The sequence below is a fragment of the Octodon degus genome, unplaced genomic scaffold, assembly GCF_000260255.1.
Source record: "Octodon degus isolate 3935 unplaced genomic scaffold, OctDeg1.0 scaffold00132, whole genome shotgun sequence".
Taxonomy (NCBI): domain Eukaryota; kingdom Metazoa; phylum Chordata; class Mammalia; order Rodentia; family Octodontidae; genus Octodon; species Octodon degus.
In genome coordinates this window covers 6,733,995-6,752,743 of record NW_004524708.1, presented here as the reverse complement: position 1 = coordinate 6,752,743, position 18,749 = coordinate 6,733,995, and the positions used below count along the sequence as shown (strand labels likewise).

The window sequence follows — 18,749 nt, the reverse complement described above, 5'->3', positions numbered from 1 at the left end:
GGCTGTTACAGAACCCAATTTGACATATTCATTTGGAATTTTTCACTAGTATTTTTGGATGATGGGTAACTGACACCATGGAAAGTAAAAATGTGAAAGGAAGCACAAGGGCCTGAGTTCAATCCCCGGTTCCGCGGGAAAAAAGAAAAAAAGAAATCTCCCATATGTAAAGGCTTTATTACCTAGCCCTGAGTTGATTCTATTATGGAGCACGGAAAGCAATAATTTATCACATTTTCTCCTCAAAAGGCATGCTAGAATTGGAGGAATGTATGAGGTGTGATTGAATAATAGAGTGAATTTCTTTGAGTACTCCCACTTAATCCCCCTCCAGATACTCCTTCTGACATCAAACACTTACTGAGTTATCCCATTGTTTGTCCCATGTTCTGAAGCAGTTCTTTGAAGCCCTTTTTTGTGAGAGTGTCTTTGGTGTGCTTTCATAATCATGATTGACTTTGGGTAGAAGCTGGAGGTTACACAGTGTTAGGATCAGTGAATGAACAAGGTGGACTTAGTCCCCTGCTTTTCTTTCTTTTCTTTTTTTTTTTCTTTTTCTTTTTTTTTTGGTGGAACCAGGGATTGAACTCAGGCCCTTGCACTTGCCAGGGAAGTGCTTATTTCACTGAGCCATCCCCCCCTTTTTTTTCTTTTTTAATACCCTGCTTTTCTGTTGACTGACACTCAGAAGCAGCCTTACCCATATTTTTTTCATTGAAATTTTAATGTTTATAGAAAAGCATAAACATTTTCAACATTGACTTTTTTGGTCTACTAAGTCTGAAAAAGAATAAATTCTTATATGAACTACAGTGAAAATATCAGTACCATTTTGTAGGAAAAAAAAATCTTTAATTATTGCACCTACTGCAGTCTTCACACATGACAACAGCCTGTTCCATACGTACGTATTGCTTATACTGTGCTATCTTTTGCTTTCCTGGCCTTTTTGTAGGACATATGTGACATCTCACTGGTCTTGTTTTTCCAGGAGATCTTATTATACAGTGTGTACTTAACAGAATGTAAAATACCAATAAAATAAGGTTTTAAATTTTTTTTTTTTCTCACTCCAGGCTGCTCTTAAACTCACTTTGTAGCCCAGGCTGGTCTCCAACCCTCAGCCTGCTAAGTGTTGGGACTCCCAGGTGCACAGCACCATTTTCAGCTTTAATTTTTTTTTTTTTTTTTTTTTTTTGAATCAAACTTAAGACCTTGCACTTGCCAGGTAGGCACTGTGCTACTGAGCTGTATCCTCAGCCTTAAATGCTTACTATGTATTGCGTGTTTAGAGTAAACATCAACATTTTTTTTTTTTTTTTTTGCGGAACCAAAACATCAACGTTTTCACATTAGCTTTGTACTTGGTTACAAAACCTAAAAGATAACATCAGAAACAAATTCCAATGAACCACAATGAAAATACCAGTGGAACTCTTGCTACAAAACTAAGCTTTACAGACTAGCCAAATAGCTCAGCAGATTAATGTACCTGCAAGCAGGGGTAGGGGGTTCGATCCTGGGCCTGCTGTGCTGGCCCTGACCCCAGAGCATGCTGAGATGGCAGTTGAGACTGGGTGTGGTGGTGCGCCTATAATCCCAGCCCGGGAGACTGTAAACAGGCAGATCACTATGAGTCTGATCTAGTAGTGAGACCCTGAACAACCTGTAGACCCTTCACTAAAATACAAAAGCCCCAAACAAAACAAGAAAAACCCCTAAGCTTTGCTATAACTGTCATTAACCATATTTTTGATCACCACTGTAAAGACAGGAAAGGACTTCCAGAACAGCTTCAGAAAGTGTCAGGAATAATGGCATAAGTGTTCAAAGTGAGGGGGAGGATTTTGAGGGAGATTTTTTTTTTTGCTCCGAATGCCTTCAGGGCATGAGTGGCTGGCTTGAGTTGTGGGGATCTCACCACAGCAATCTGAGCCTGACTGCTTTGTTGAAGCAGCCACTTAAAGAACTGAGCTAAGGGGGCCTGGCCTTAGCTCAGTTGTTTAAGTGGCTGCTTCCATAAAGCTGTCAGCCTCAGGTTGCTGTAGTTCGATCCCCATAACACACCAGGCAGCCAAACCACCCCTTAGGGCATTTAGAGAAAAAAAAAAAAAAAAAAAAAAAGAACTGAGCTAAGGGGCAGGCCCCCATAAAGGAAATTAATGGTAATGTGTCTTCTACCCTGATACATTTTAAAAATGTAGACAGTCACTATATATTTCTGTTACCCCTTGTGCCAGAGTGGGTTTATGGATATGGTAATGTGCCAGCCCCTCTTCTCCCTTACTCTTTCTCCTCTTCCTTCTCCTCCCCTTCTTCTCTCCCCCTCATCTCCCTTACCCTCTCCTTTTTCTCCCTCCTCTTCCTCTCTTCCACTGTTTTCCTTAATTTCCTTCTTCCTTTATTTGAGACAGGGTCTTGCTGTGTATTACAAGTTGGCCTTGAACTCACAGAAGTCTTGCATCAGCCTGCCAGAGTGCTGGGATTATAGGCATGTGCCACCACACCTGGCTTGTGCCTTAATAATAATATGTGGGAGGAGTGAGTAATTGCTTCTAGGAGAACTGTCAAGTCAGGTTTAGGCTGTGGAAGCAGTAAAGGTTAGGGATTTAGAAATGAATTTCCTGAAAATTCATTGTGCCTATGTATGTTTTGGGAGGTCCTGTGTATCTCTGGCCATGAGTGTGTTTGGTTTGAAGGGCTAATTGTTACCTGGGTGGCCTACGGTGTACTGGGGTAGCTGTAGCTGGGGTGTAGCCTGTTTTCCCTGCTCTACTGGGAGGGTAGGTCAGAGATAAGCAGCTTCAGCCTTGGTTTGAGCATAAGTTGTTGCCAGTCCAGCTCTTTATATGAGCTGTGTTGATAGACATGAGGATGGTTACGCCTGCTCTCAGCTAAGTAGAACTTTTTTTTTTTTTTGCAGTGTCAGGAATCGAACTCAGGACCTTGTGCTTGCAAGGTAGGCACTTATGCTGCTGAGCTATCCCCAGCTCCTAAGTGAAACTTTTGAAATGCTTTTGTTTCACTGTTTTTTCCCTTTTTTTTTTTTTTTTTTTTTTTTGGTGATGGTGATTGAATCCAGGGTCTTGTGTAGGCATATTCTTTACTTACCACAGTTGCTATACCACAAGTCCTAACTTAACATTTTATCTTTAAAATTACAGTACATGTAAATTTTGTGTTTTATAGGTGTACTTTACAGAAAGTTTTAGATTACCACTTGAAACATGTAACTAATTTTCCCTTTTCTGTCCTGGGAATCAAACTTAGGGCCTCCCATATGCTTGCTAAGCAAGCACTCTATTAATACAGCCCCTTGGTTTTGTTTTTGTTTTTTGCCTTACACATCTTTAAAATTGCTCCACTGAGGAACATGTGCTGTGTCTCAAGTGGCTTTTTAGGGGCCAATGATTAATGTCTGCATTTATTAACAATATAAAAGTCTGCTACCTTCCACTGAAGTTAATTTTTTTCCCCTCTTTGGAGAGGGGCAGTAAGAATTGGAACTCAGGGCCTTGGGTGTATTAAATTACACTATCACTAAGAAATGCTCCAATTTATGAGTATATATAGATTTAGTGTGCCTGTCCTTTAGTATATGTGCTGCTGAAACAAGCACTGTACCTGCCCTTTAGCAGCTCCGTACTTTTCCATTGTATAGATGTGCCACTTTTTAAACTAGTCTCTGGGTATCTTGGTTGTTTCTGATCTTTCCCTGTTAGTAATGATCTTAGTCATGTTCTCATTCCTGAAACAAAATAGCCAATACCCGCAATTTAAAGGAGGAGAGGTTTACTTTGGCTTACAGTTTGAGAGCATAGTTGACTGGCTTCAAGGCAGAAATGGCATGGTGGAAGGCCCTACTGGATAAAATCTGCTCTGCCCCCCCACAGCCAGGAAGCAAAGAGAAAGGATGAAACAGGAGCAGGAATACATTTTCCAGGTCTCTCCAACCAGTTCTCACTTGGTAACAGCACATTTAGTGATAGAAGTAGTCCACTGATGATCTAGGTGGTACAAAAAAGGGCCTTGCCTCTGAACACATCAAACTTTGCTACATTGAGCATCTTTCTGCATGTGTCATTGAACATCATGTCGCGTGTCTCAACATAGGACTAGGAATTGTTTTTAGAGAGAGCATTGATGGCCAGATGTAGTGGTGCATACCTGTAATCCTAGCACTTGGAGGCTTTTTGGGAGGCTGATGCAGGAGAGATGCTGGGAGTTCAAGGTCAGCCTGGGATACATAGTATATCCGGGGCCAGCCTGAACTACATAGCAACACCCTTCCTGAAAAAAAAAGGCATTGAAAGAATATTGTATTAACTTCACTGTCCTGCTATGAAAAACCTGACACACAACTTACATGAGAAGCTCACTTTGGCTTAGGGTTTCAGAGTGTCCAATCCAAGGGCAGCTTGCTCCAAGTCAGGAACATCACGTGAAGATGGAAGTACATGGTGAGTGGGACAGAGTTAGTGGTAGGCAAGAAGCTGAGCAGGACAACAGTGCCAGAGATAGCAGCTTACTATTACGGTGCTTTTAAGATATTTTATAGCCTTAGCAGTTTATTTATCTTTTGAGGTGGTCTAGTTTTATGTATTTTAGATTTTGAACAACTTATATACACAGTAGAATTCAAGAAATATGAAAAGGAGTCTTCCTTTTCCCCTTACTCCTCTGTTAGTCCCTTCTGCTAAGGGCATTCATGTATCTGCATAATAGCACTACTCCTTCCTCCTAACAGCTACTTTCCAGTTTTGTGGCTAGATGATAATCACTTCTTTTTTTTCAAATATTTATTTATTTATTTATTGTGTGTGTGTGTGTGTGGGTGGGTGTGTGTGTGTGGCCAGCTCAGCCCACCAGGGGGGCGGGGCTGGCTGGCATGTGGTGCTGGGGGATTGAACCGTGGTCCCTGTGTTTTTGCTTAGCTTAGCTTGTACTAAGTAGGTGCTTTAGACCACTGAGCCATCTCACCAGCCCTGATAATCACTTCTTTATTGATTGGCATTTGTATTTTTCATACAAGCAAGAAAACCAGCAAACAATGTCGTAGTAAGATTCCTTGTTACTTAGGTTATTTCTTATTCTCAAAGTTATTCGTAAATGTTTGTAAGTGAAGCAGCTGGCTTCAGGAATAAGTCCATTTCTTCACACATATTTTGAAGTTGAAACAATTCAAACTACTGGGCTGGTGAGATGGCTCAGTGGTCTAAAGCACCTACTTAGAACAAGCTTAGCAAAGCACAGGGACCGTGGTTCAATCCCCCAGCACCACATGCCAGCCAACCCTGCCCCTTGGTGGGCTGAGCTGCCCCCCCACAAATAAAATTAAAAAAAAAAAAACAAAACAAAACAACTACTCATTGTAGGGCGCTTTGCTGGATAGCTCAGTTGTTTAAAGTTTAAAGTGTCGCTTGGGTAAATGCAGGCAGGCATGTAGAACCGCGGTTCAATTCCCATCTCCAGAAGCTGTACTAGACCTGCCCTTAAGGCAGGCTGAAGTAGCTCCCCCTTCACCCCCCCAAAAAAAAACCCTCCTCAAACTACTCATTGTAGCATGATTGTTATACTAAGGTAAGCTTTAATAACAGAATTAGAGTTTTATTTTTATTGGTCTACAATATTTCTTTATATGAACACAACACACTACTTTTTCTTTTTTTTTTTTGGTACCGGGGATTAAACTCAGGACCTCATACTTGTGAGGCAGGCACTTATATTACTGAGCTATCTCCCCAGCCCTGTTTTTTATTCCTCCTTGTATGGTGCTGGGCATTAAATCTAGGTCCTTGTGTGCATGCTAGGCAATCATTCTACCCCAAATTGAACCTGGCCTCTTGGTTATACTTGCAGTGGATGATTTGGTTTTAGTCACTGGGAATGATGTTACTATGAGTGTAAAGTTTTTATGTTGAGCCATGTGAAAATGCTGATATTTGATCATTTAAAAATGGAAATTTCATGTGGCTCAATTAAATGTTTGTATTCTACCTACTTCAGTTACGGAGTCGTAAGGTAAGGGTTGTGTTTAGTTTATGTAGACGATGCCAGAGAGGTCCAGTTTCTACTCCCAACAGCTCAAGTTGCCTTCTGTATACTAGTTGGCCTTGTGAAGCCTTTTTCATTTGACACTTCTTGTGGTCTGTCTTGTGGTGTGATGTTATGGTTTGACTTTGTGTCCCCCTAGTTAGTGATTTATAAAAATATTTTTTCATGTGTGACCTGTAGTTCTGGGTGGCCAGCTGGTCGGTCGGTCAGTCAGTCAGTCGGTCAGTTGGTCAGTCGTAATAGTTTAAGGGATTGAACCTAGGGGCTTTATTCACTCTGAGCTACCTCCCTATCTATCCATTTTATTTTTACTTTTTATTTTTCTATTTTTGAACCAGGGTCTCCCCACGTCTCTTGAGTTGCCCAGGCTGGGCTTCAGTCTGAAGTTCTCTTAATCAGCCTTCCAGAGTATTGGAGCTATAGGTACCTGCCACCACACTCAGCTTGGCCAGTGTCTTGACTGTTTTTGATTGTTGAGTTATAGACATTTTAATACATTGTCTCCATTCCTCCACTCTCATTTGTCTACTCATTTGTTTTAAATTTATTATTTTTTACACTCACATGCTTGTTTTCATAAATAGTAATTTTTTTGGAGACAGGTTCTTACTCTGAAATTCAGGCTGTTTTTGAATTCACTATTTAGACCAAGTTGGATAGAACTCATTCTGTTCCTCCTGCCTCATCCTCCTGAATGTTGGGGTCCCAGGTTGGGAACCCAACCACCTCCAGCATTTTTTACTTTTTATTTCGTTGAGGGGTATTGGGAATGGAACTCAGGACCTTAAGGTAGGCACTTGTGCTGCTGAGCTATACATCCCTGGCCACTTTTTTTTTTTTTTTTTTTTTTTTTTTTTTTTTTTTTTTTTTTTTTAATGTATTTAGTACAGGGTCTATAGGGTCTCACTACACTGATCAGACTCATAGTGATCCTCCTGTTTTCAGCCTCCCAAGTGCTGGATTACAGGTGCACACTACCACGCCCACTCTCAATTGCCATCTCAGCGTGCCCCTCGGGTGGGGCTGGCATAGCACACTGGGGATCCAATCCCAGCCATTGAGTTCTGCCTAAGCAGGCAGTTTAGTCTACTGAGCTATCACCCCAGCCTAAAACTTGAGAAGGATTTTTTTTTTTTTTTACTGGCTCAGGCTGCCTTAAGTGCAGGTCTGTTGTGGCATGTGGAGCTGGGGTCTACCTGTCCAACCGTGGTCCCCTGTTCCTGCCTGAGTTTGCCCAAGCAGGTGCTTTAAAACAACTGGAGCTGACCCACAATCCCCCCTCTGGCTGCTTTTTAAAAAATGATCAGAAAATGTAATTTTGAACTAATTAAATTTGTTTCTTTCTATGATTAATGCTCTTTGTGTCTTGTCTAAGAAATCCTTCTTTGTATGAATTTTGAAGATACTTCTATATTCTGAAAGTTTTACATTTTCACTTTTTCTTTTTGTGATAGGGCTTTGCTATAGTTCAGGCTGGCCTTGAGCTCACTTTGTAGCCCAGGTTGTTGTTTTTTATTTTTTAATTTTTAATTTTTTTTTTTTTTTTTTTTTTTGGCTGGCTCAAAATGCCTTCAGGGTAGGTTTGGCTGACTTGAGTTCTGGGACTCGAACCACAGCAGCCTGAGCCTGACTGCTTTATTGAAGCAGGCACTTAAAGAACTGAGCTAAGGGGCAGGCCCCCTTAATTTTTTTTTTTTTTTTAAATTTTTTTCTCCAGGTTGTTTTTTAACTTCTACAGCCTCCTGAGTGCTGGGATTACAGGTATGCACCACCACACCTAGCAACATTTTTATCTTTAGATCTCTAATTCATTTAGATTTTGTGAGAGCTTTTTTTTTTTTTTTTTGGAACTTGAACTCAGGAGAGAGCTCTTTTTAAGGGAGGAATTGACTCTTTTTCTTTCTGTATAGTGAATTGCTATTGCATTTTTCTGTAGTGTTAGGAATTTATGCAGGATTTTGCTATTAAATTTTGTATTTTATGTAGATGAATATAGATTATGGGTTATGTGTCCGAGGAAGGATTTTCCCATTGTGGAGTAATGTATTTTTTAATTCTTTTTGTTTTGTAATATGTTTCATTTTCCATTTAAGTTTGAGTTGTCTAGAGTATATTTCATGTTTGAGTAATAGGCCCAACTTAGTTTTTGTTTTTTTTTAAATTTTTGTTTACGTGTGTGTGTGTGTGTGTGTGTGTGTGTGTGTGTGTGGCCAGCTCAGCCCTCTAGGGGGTGGGGCTGGCTGGCATGTGGTGCTGGGGGATTGAACCGTGGTCCCTGTGCTTTGCTAAGCTTGTTCTAAGTAGGTGCTTTAGACCACTGAGCCATCTCACCAGCCCCCCAACTTAGTTTTTTCTCTTTATTAAGGAATCCATCTTTTCTGCAGAGGTAGGGAAGCCCACAGTCAGCATATACTGATTTCCTATGTAATTTCCGGTGTCAGATAATCATTATGCTAAACTCTAAATGTTACCCAGTATATAAAAGACTGAATACTAGTCAAGTGATACTAAAAACCTCCAATGAAAAGGCGTATGTGGTTACAGTGACATGAGGCTATCTTTACCGAGAGCAGTCTATCCAGTCTTTACTCTTGCTTGAGTGGAACAGTAGACCCTACAATGTGGCTTTCAGTTCCTGGCATGAAGTTGTACATAGGACATAAGGGAAGTATTGATGAACTTCTATTATGAAGTCTTTAAAAAAAATAGTTATTACAAATATGTTGTGTATTTTGGCAAAGTTGTGATAGTTCTGGTAATAACAGCGATGGTGAAACTTTCAGAGCTTTCAGTGATGACAGAGCCCACAGCATGTGTGCTATAGTTTCCCACCACTGCTTAATAAGCTGCAACATAGCCTTAACTGTCTCACTTCAATTTATTTAGCTTACCCTTGAAGCAGATTTTTTTGTTTGTTATTCATTTGTTTCCTTTTGTTCTTTGGGGGGTGGGAACTGGGGAATTGAGTCCAGGGTCTTATGTATGCTAATCAGGTAAGGACTGTACTCTGTTGCTGGCTACATGCACAGCTCTTTTTTGAGAAAATTGTTAGGCCTGCTGTGCTGGTGTATGCCTGTAATTCCAAGAAAATTGACACAAATTGCAGGTCAATGTGGGCTACATAGTGAGTTCAAGGCAAGCCTGAATTACATATCGAGATCTCCAAAAAAGAAAAGAGAAAGAAGGGGCTGGGAATATAGCTCAGTGGCACAAGTTCCTGCCTGGCAAGCACAAGGTCTTGAGTTCCAGCCCCAGTACCACAAAAGAAAAAAGAAAGAAAGAAAAAAGGAAAACAAATTGCTAGTTTGTTTTCTTGAGACAGGTTGCTGAATTGCCTCGGCTAATGTTGAGTTTAGGGATCCTCTGCTTCAGCCTCTTAAGTAGAATTACAGATCGGGATTGGTAAAGCACGTTTTATATCTTTATTTCCCTCTGTCTTCTCTTTTCCCCCGGTTTTCTTTTTTTCTCTACATACTTAAGACAATAGAAAACATTTATATTGCCAGGCATGGTGGCACCCTTTCGTAATCATAAGCACTTGGGAGTCTGAGGCAAGAGGATGGTAGTGAGTTTGAGGCCAGCCTGGGCGACATAGTGAGACCCTGTCGAGAGAGTGACAGAGACGGGGGTTATATATAAATGCATATTAAAATATCAGAAACTTGGAAAACTTTACCAGGAATGCTATAAAATTACCTTTACCTATGTAATGTGTTTCAGAAGTTAAAGTATATGATGTACTTTGATAATAATCAACTTGTAGTATTGTTTGTGCTACATAGTTGAATATGTAGATAGATGGTTTGATAATGATACAGCTTTTTTAGCAAGAATATTTTCTTAAAGATCTCACTTATTTTATTTCAAACTGCGTTTTATTAGTTTCTGAGTATTACATTTTATCCTTCATTTTCCGTTTGTCTTTGCTATGGATCACGTACTCTTTATAACAAATTTCAATATCAACTTGTAGCAAAAGTCATATTTTTAAATTTCTATCATATGAAAGGCAGTCTCTTGATAAGACTAGTAATGATTGACATGTGCAAAAACAATGCACACCTTATTTTGGGATCTAATGGAGGCAATAAAGGTTAAAAGAGTGATTTTTTTTTTTGAGAGAGAGAGAGAGGCATAGGCTTATTAAACAGATTAAAGAAGTGTATATTCTGAAGGCACTATAGGCTTTCCTGTGGGGAGGCACAAACTAGTAATTTTTTGTTTTTTTGTTTTTTGAGACTGTCTTGCTCTGAAACCCATGATGGCCTTTAATTCATGGTGATCCTTTTGCCTTAATCTCCCAAGTGCTGGAATTGTAATCATGTAATCATGCCACTATACCTGGCTAAAGTAGTGAATTTATTTTATTTTCAAAAAATTAAAAAAATTTTTGGTTTTTTTGAGACAGGGTCTTGCTGTGTAGCTCAGGCTGGCCTTGAGCTCATTTTGTAGCACAGGCAAGCCTTGAACTCCTAGTGATCCTCCTGCCTCAGCCTCCCAAAAGCTGGGATTACAGGCATGGGCTACCATGACCAATTTAAAGTAATAATTTTAAACTGGTTAGGATGGGGCTGGTGGCGCATATCCATAATCCCAGCACTTGGGGAGCTGTGGCATGTGTATTGCTGTGAATTCAAGGCCAGCCTTGGCTCCATAGTGAGTTCAGGGCAGCCTGAACTACATATCGAGACTCTTGATTTAAAAAAAAAAAAAGCTAACTGCTGTGCTTGCAGCCCTGCCATGGGGGACATGGACTGGACATGGTGGTGTACCCCTCCAATCTCAGTGCTTGGGACACTGAAAACAGGAGGATCGTTATGAATCTGATCTGTGTAGTGAGACCCTGTAGACCCTGTACTAAATACATTAAAAAAAAAAAAAAGATAAAAAAATTCAAACTGGTTAAAAAGCTTATTTAAAAAATTTTTTTGAAACTCATCAAGCTTCTCACACAAATCAGAAATAGCCTAAATAAATTTTGTATTGGGCCTGGGGAGATAGATCAGTAGTCTAAGTACCTGCCTGGGAAGCGCAAGGACCTGGGTTCAATCCCTGGTACCACCAGCCATGCTGGCTCCAAAACAGGGCGTGGTAGTGCACACCTGTAAATCCCAGTGCTGGAGAGGCTGAGACAGGAGGATCACTACCAGTCTGAGCTATGTAGCGAGACCCTATACCAAAGAAAGAAATAAAAGAATTTTTAAAGAATTTTGTGGTGTTCTACTTAGAACAAGCTAAGCTAAGCAAAGCACAGTGACCGCGGTTCAATCCCCCAGCACCACATGCCAGCCAGCCCCGCCCCCTGGTGGGCTGAGCTGGCCACACACACACAAAATATATAAATAAATAAATAAGAATTTTGTGGTGTTAATACAGCGGATTGCTTTGCAGCTATAAAAGTGATGTATGTTAACACTTAGACTGTTGTGTGGTTGAGCATACCAAGCACTAATTGATCCTTCCCAGAGGAAATATTTCCAGTAGTACCTTTGATAATTGTGAAGTAGAGTAGGGTAACAGTGCCCTGTGAACTGACACTCAAGGAAGTAGGAGAAGCTGGTTCTCTTGTCTGAGGCCTACAGAGCTGTTGGGGCCAGGGCTGTGCAGTGCTGCAAGGTGCTGCATGCCTACAACACAAGGCTGTTACTCTTCAGGCGTGGATATAGCCTTGGGTTTGCTCAGAACTCTTAAGGTATCAAATGTCAGAGTTGGCTTTAATTCTTAGATTTTCAGTATTTTATCATTGGTGGTTCTTTTTTCTTTCTTTTTTTTTTTTTTCCCCTTTTGGCTGGCTCAGGCTGCCTTAAGGGCGGGTCTAATGCATGTGGAACTGGGGATCGAACTGCAGTCCCCTAGGCCTGACTGAGTTTGCCCAAGCAAGCACTTTAAAACAACTGAGCTAACCGGCAAGGCCCTCATTAGTGGTTCGTACATGTAAGAAAATATAATTAGCTGCCTTTAGCTGGGAAATACTTAGGAGTTAAATATTTGTTATTCATAAATTAAATGTCTCCTAAAGGTAAGTAAATACAGAACTTAGTCAAGTTACACTTGACCCTCTTGGATAGCATTGAAGGTTGCATTGTGCATTGATCCTATAAAACATCCCTAGGTCTTGCTGTGTAGACTAGGGTTGCTTCAAACTCAAGGTGATCCTCCTACCTCATCCTCCCATGAATGCTGAGATTGTAGGCATTTATTTACATGCCTGGCTAAAAAAAATAATTTTATCATTTAGTATCGAATAAGCATTTTGCCACTATTTTTCAAATAAGTGCTGAGAAATTAATTCTACTCCCAATTTGAATCACATTTGCAACTCATTTGGAAAGGTAAAGTTTTCTGAAAATATATAAGGAAACAAAAATTTCTCAAATATAAAATGCATTTGCAGTTTAAGATTTATTACTGGCTGATGTAGATACATAGGTACTATAAATTCCTTAAGATAGAAAGAAAGTAGAAATAGATAATCCCAGTCATGTTGCCAGGTTTCTAGACAGCACAGAAACCTGTGGGCAGCTGTACCCACATACTTATAGATACTACTGTAAGACTTCTACTGCTTGTGTTAAACTGGCTCTTAGGTTCCACTAAATAATTTTTGACTTAAGCATCTTTATTTGAAAAGCCCATAAGGCCGCTGAAGAAGTTTGGCTGAGTCACGTACCTGTCATTGTGGACTGATTCAGTTGCCTAGTAATGCTGAAATCCAGAGTTTAGGCAGAATCATGGATTTTATTTATTTATTTATTTATTTTTGTAGTACCGGGGATTGAACTCAGGACCTTATACTTGCCAGGCAGGTGCTGATTCTACTGAGCTGTCTCCCCAGACCCAGAAATCCAGAGTTTAGGGTAGCAGTAGTAAATACTTTTAATAGAGGATAGGTTACTAGGAGACCAAGCATATATACAGAAGAGGCAGGAGGGGAGGTGTCTGGTGTATAAACTTGAATTTCTCCACAATTTAAAAGTGTTAATTGGGGGCTGGAGAGATGGCTCAGTGGTTAAAGCACCTACTTGGAACAAGCTTGGCAAAGCGCAGGGACCACGGTTCGATCCCCCAGCACCACATGCCAGCCAGCTGCGCCCCCTGGTGGGCTGAGCTGGCCACACACACACACACACACACACACACACACACACTAAATAAATAAATGTTAAAAAAAATAAAAGTGTTAATTTATTTCAAGATTAGATAATTATGCACTGTCAGTCACATATCTTTGTTTGTGACCTGTATATTGATATGCTACTCATGTCTTTAATACTTTGACTTACTATTTTTATAGATACAGTGGAGAATTTTAGTGAAGAACATGAAAAGAATAGTCACCATTTTCACAAAAATACTGACGACAGTACTAAGAAAGCCAGTGCCGAAACCATACTGGCTTCTGGATACAAAGCTGATGAAATCAAGGAAACAAACGATACTTGGAACTCCCAGTTTGGGAAGCAGTCGGAGTCACCATCTGAAATATCTACAGTCAAGGGATCTGTGAGAACTGGTTTGTATGAATGGGATAATGATTTTGAAGATATCCGATCAGAGGATGATATCTTAGGTTTGGATAGTGATCCTCTTTTGGAGATGAAGGATGAGGATTTAAAAACTCGATTGGAAAATCTAGATGACGCCGTTGAAGAAGACATGGTGCAAAGTGTTCTTAGGCCAAGCAACTGTAGGACGTACTGTAGGGCCAACAAGGCAAAAGCCTCCCAAGGAGCTTCCAGTTTTGATAAGCTAGTGGACTGCACCAGTCAGGCCTTAGCCAAGGCAAACAGTGAGTCGCTGAGTAAAGATGGCCTGAATCAGGCAAAGAAGGGTGGTGTGGGCTGCGGGACCAATCCTCGGGGGACAGTTGGCCGGACTAGAGATTATACTGTGTTGCACCCATCGTGTTTGTCAGTTTGTAATGTCACCATCCAGGACACCATGGAGCGAAGCATGGATGAATTCACTGCGTCCACTCCTGCAGACCTGGGAGAAGCCGGCCGTCTCAGAAAGAAAGCTGACATCGCCACTTCTAAGACCACTACTAGATTCCGGCCTAGTAATGTTAAATCCAAAAAGGATGTTAAACTTGAATTTTTTGGTTTTGAAGATCATGATGAGACAGGAGGTGATGAAGGAGGCTCTGGAAGTTCTAATTACAAAATCAAGTATTTTGGCTTTGATGATCTCAGTGAAAGTGAAGATGATGATGAGGACGACTGTCAAGTGGAGAGAAAGGCCGCCAAAAAGCGGACTAAACCGACTCCATCTCCCTCCTTGCAGCCGCTTCCAGAGAACAATGATAATTCCCAGGATAGTCAGTCTAGTGCTAGTAACGCAGGTAAGATTTTCAGATGTGCATACAAAATAAGAAAATGCAATTTTCAGGCTCACATCAACACCTACTTAGTTTAATAGGTACTCCATTTTACTTTACCTTACTTATTTTCAATAGAAGTGTGTGTTTAGGAGTATGAGTTAGCTTACCCAAAGGCACAGAAGAAGGGTGTGAATATTAGTTTTGAATTTTGAATATTAGTGATCAGATCTTGAATTGTGAGGAATGTATGTGTCTGGGGCAGGAATATCAAACATCTTGGTGCTTCTACTTTAAAAAAGCACATGTAATAGAGACATAAGGGTAGTTTTTGGACATTTACAATTGTGCAGATAACAGATGGTTTTAATGAGAGTAAAATTAATTAAAAACTTCTGCAGTTGGCTAAAAACTAGTGAACACTGAAAACATTCTCAAATTCTCTCAAGCTGGTTTAATAAAATTGAAAAGTGTAGGTAAATATTTTGTTGTCGGTCAAGATTGAGTTTGTCTCTGAAGGTCACAGGCTATGTGTGATGAGATCTAGTTCAGTCTTCACTGTGCGAGACAAGCAAAAAGAAGGAGGTTAGTTCTGCTGTAATTAATTCATTCATGGACAAGGGCTTTCTGAAGTGGGCTGGCTGCTGAGTGGCAAAGGAGTAAACTGGAAATTCAGGGCTCTTAGTTCTAAGTATAGTTTGTCTGGATTGGTTTAGTTGTTAAAGATTTTTGCCCTGTTTGGATTGTAGAAGAGGTGTATCATTATGGTGAATTAAAGTTTCTAATATTTCTGAGTATAGATTTTCTCAGTCAGTAGTACTTGACACTATCTACTGTTGTGCTTTGACTGGCCCAGCAATGGTTTTGCTGGCTAGATTGTGATTTTTTTATTTTTTAATTTTTTTTTTAGGAAAGGATCTACAGAGTGTTCAGGGTCTCACTTCTAGATCGGACTTGTAGTGATCTGCCTGTTTACAGCCTCCCAGGAGCTGAGATTATAGGCACACACTGCCATGCCCAGTCTCTGATTTTTTTTTTTTTTTTTTGCGGAACCGGGGATTGAACTCAGGCCCTTGCACTTGTCAGGGAAGCACTTATTCTACTGAGCCATCTCCCTGGCCCCTCTTGATTATATATAATTAACAATTTTTTTTTTTTAACTGGTGCTGGGGATTGAACTTAGGGCCTTATTAGCATATATAGCATGTGCCATGCCACTGAGCTATACTCCCAGCCCCAGACAGGATTCATTACACAGGAGTTGACCCTACAGGCTTACTCCTTGCTGCAAAATTAAATAAATGAACAAAGTCAATAAGGCATTTTGGCAGTATTTACCTTCTGTTATTTTAGATCCTTGTGCAGAATTGAAACTTACAGTGGCCTTTGTGGGTAGACCCTTGTGCTTGGTTATGTAATCTCTACAGTGCCTGAGCTCCTGACCTGTTGCAGCTTACTTTGCTCTTAGTGCTAGCCTGAATCACTCACAAGTTAGCCTCATATGTGGTTAAAATCTGTCACTGAGCTTTATAGCATGGGCGTAATAAAATTTCTTAAAGGATACAGTGTGAAATTAGGGCTGGGAGTGATCTCAGTGGGCAGTTCAGGATTGTATTCCCAGCACTGGGAAAAAATAAAATTACACTTAAAGAAATTTGACATTGACACTGAATAACATGTAAAGATAGAGATGATTTGTTGGATATATCACAATTGGAAATTTAAGTCTTTATAATGTGGAAAACAGGAAACATTTAAAGTTGAAATAGAGAAAATATTTCTAGTTTTTGTTTTGCTTAGGTTAGGAAAAAAAATCACCATTTGGAAAAATACTCATAATTATTTAATAGTTTTGTGTAAGGACCTATAAATCATTGAACTTTGCTATACTGAGTTTCATTATATATTTTGCTAACTAAAGATACACTTTTGGGTTTAAAATGTGGCCTGTGGCCTTTACATAAGTAAGCAGGAGTTCTTTGAAAGCCAACAAGGTATTTTTTTTGTATTTTAGGGAAGGATCTATAGGGTGTTTCGGGTCTCACTACTAGATTGGACTTGTAGTGATTCTCCTGTTTACAGCCTCCCAGGAGTTGGATTATAGGCTTGCACTACCACGTCCAGCCTCAGTTGCTCTTTCAGCATGCTCAGGGGTGGGGCCGGGGCTGGGGCCTGGCGATCAAACCCTGGGCCCCTGTGTCTGCTTGCCAGGCACTTTAATCTGCTGAGCTATTTGGCTGGCCCTTCAAAAAGATTTAATGGACTACAAGTCTATAAAAATGTTAAAAGGTAGACAACACCTGTTTTTTTTTTGTGTGTACACTGTACCTTACTAGTGTTAATATCCCTAGGTGTTCACAGCTATATCACTTGTGAAGGTTGCAGTTTATTTAGGAAGATAGTTGATTGTGCCATTAACACAAAGTAGTCTGGGAGTATTGTGCCAACTGTGGTACTTTTATTCCTTTTTCTTTTCTTCCTGTATATGCTGGGGTAGGGAGAGGGCGGGCTTCCTAGGTTGCCTGGTAAATAATTTGAAATACTAGAAAGCTAGCCAGTTTTGATTACCATTTCAGAAAACTTGGATTTTACAGAGGACTTGCCTGGTGTGCCTGAAAGTGTGAAGAAACCCATAAGTAAACAAGGAGATAAATCAAAGGAAAATACCAGAAAGATTTTTAGTGGCCCCAAACGGGTAAGTAAAACACTGTCCATGGTTTTGATTGTTCTCTTACAATTAGAGAGTCAACTCTTACCTTCTTTTTTGTTACTGCTTCATGCTTGACAGGCAGGCGCTGTGCCACTGAGTTATGTCCCTGGTCTCACATTTACTTTTTTTTTTTTTTTTTGAGGAACTGGGGATTGAATTCAGGCCCTTGTTTTTGCCAGGCAAGTGCTTATTCTACTGAGCCATCTCCCTGGCCTCCCCAAATTTACTTTTTGATGATACCAATTATTATAGCAAATGTCTTCCAGAGAGCATAAATAAGCCATTTTTAAAATGCACTTAGCAGGTTTTAAATTGTGATGTATGGAGATAGACAGACACATAACAATACTTATTACTTAACCATTCTCAAATGTACAGGTGAATGGTGTTAAATACTCTCTCACAGCTATATCAGTACCTAAAACTTTATTTTTGGGCCAGGAAGATAGCTTATCAGCTTACACACCTGACTGGCAAGCACAACGTTCTGAGTTTGATCCCTTTGGTCAAAACAAAACAAAAAACTTCAGTTTTCCCAACAAAGATTCTGTACCAGTTAAATAATTATTATTGCTCCTTGCTCCACTCAGTTTAGAAATACCATTGTACTTTCTAAATACCTCATATATGGAGTTATATTTGTTCTTTTGGATCTGGCTTATTTCATGAAGCATGTTTGTAAGGTCCATGCATGTCACAGCGTATGTCAAAATTTCATTCCCATTTTTATGACTGAATAATAGTCCATTCTGTTTGTTTCTCTCACATGTGCGTGTGTGCGCACGCACACACACACATGCTTCCCATATTAAGTTGATCTCTTTCTTTCGTTGAGGAAAACTTCACTTATTAGCTGTTGTGAAACAGCTATGAAACTTGCTATCCAATGCTCAACAATGGAGCTGTGCCCTGATAACCCTATTGTCAGGTGAAAATACGGTTATTTTGAAAATGCACTTAATGTACTAACCCTACTGAACATAGAGCCTAGCCACAGGCACCTTTGCAGTGTGGCTGTTTCCCTATGGCTGTACAGGAGCTGTGGTTTTTGCTGCTACCCAGCCTCACAAGATTTCATTGTAGCACACATTGCTTGCTCAGGACAACCATAAGGTGCAGATTTTACTGAATCCCTGATGTTTTCACACCTTCCTAAAGTTGAAGATTTGTAAATCAGGGCCCTATTGTCTGCTGCGTAACTGGATATATACTTTTGAATAGAATTTGTTGTATCATGTTGGGTCTGTAACTGCTTTCCACTACAGCTCTGCCACTTTACATTCCCATCAGAAATGGTTCTGGCATGTGTGTATGTATGTATGGCATGTATACCTAGTTTCTCCGTATTTTTGCCAGTGCTTATTATTTGATAATAACTATCTTAGTTGGTTTGAAATAGTATCACCTTATGGTTTGTGCTCATTTTCCTAGTGACTACAGATGTTGGACTTCTTTTCATTTGTTTGTTGAACATATATGTGTGTTTATGTGTAGTGTGTGTGTGTGTTTATTTGATCTTTTTTAGACAGGGTCTTGCTATATGTAGTTCATACTGGTATTGAATTCACTATGTAGCTCACGCTGGCCTTGAACTCACCAAAGTTCTCCTTCGGCCTCCCTAGTGTGCCACCATGCCTGGTTTAAGGAGATTTTTTTTTTTTTTTTTTT

At 40.0% G+C, this 18,749-nt stretch overlaps 1 protein-coding gene across 3 annotated transcripts in view; it reads left to right on the top strand.

The window, feature by feature from the left end:
• The window catches only part of Wapl (WAPL cohesin release factor), a 90,931-nt gene that overhangs the window by 19,613 nt on the left and 52,569 nt on the right, over positions 1–18,749 (top strand). For 2 of the 3 annotated variants that reach the window (XM_023701272.1, XM_023701273.1), the window contains 2 exons: positions 13,349–14,395; positions 16,948–17,066. In XM_023701272.1, coding sequence (XP_023557040.1) covers positions 13,349–14,395; positions 16,948–17,066 — 1,166 coding nt within the window. The remainder of the gene's footprint in view (positions 1–13,348; positions 14,396–16,947; positions 17,067–18,749) is intronic. The other variant, XM_012516913.2, reaches the window with a different exon arrangement.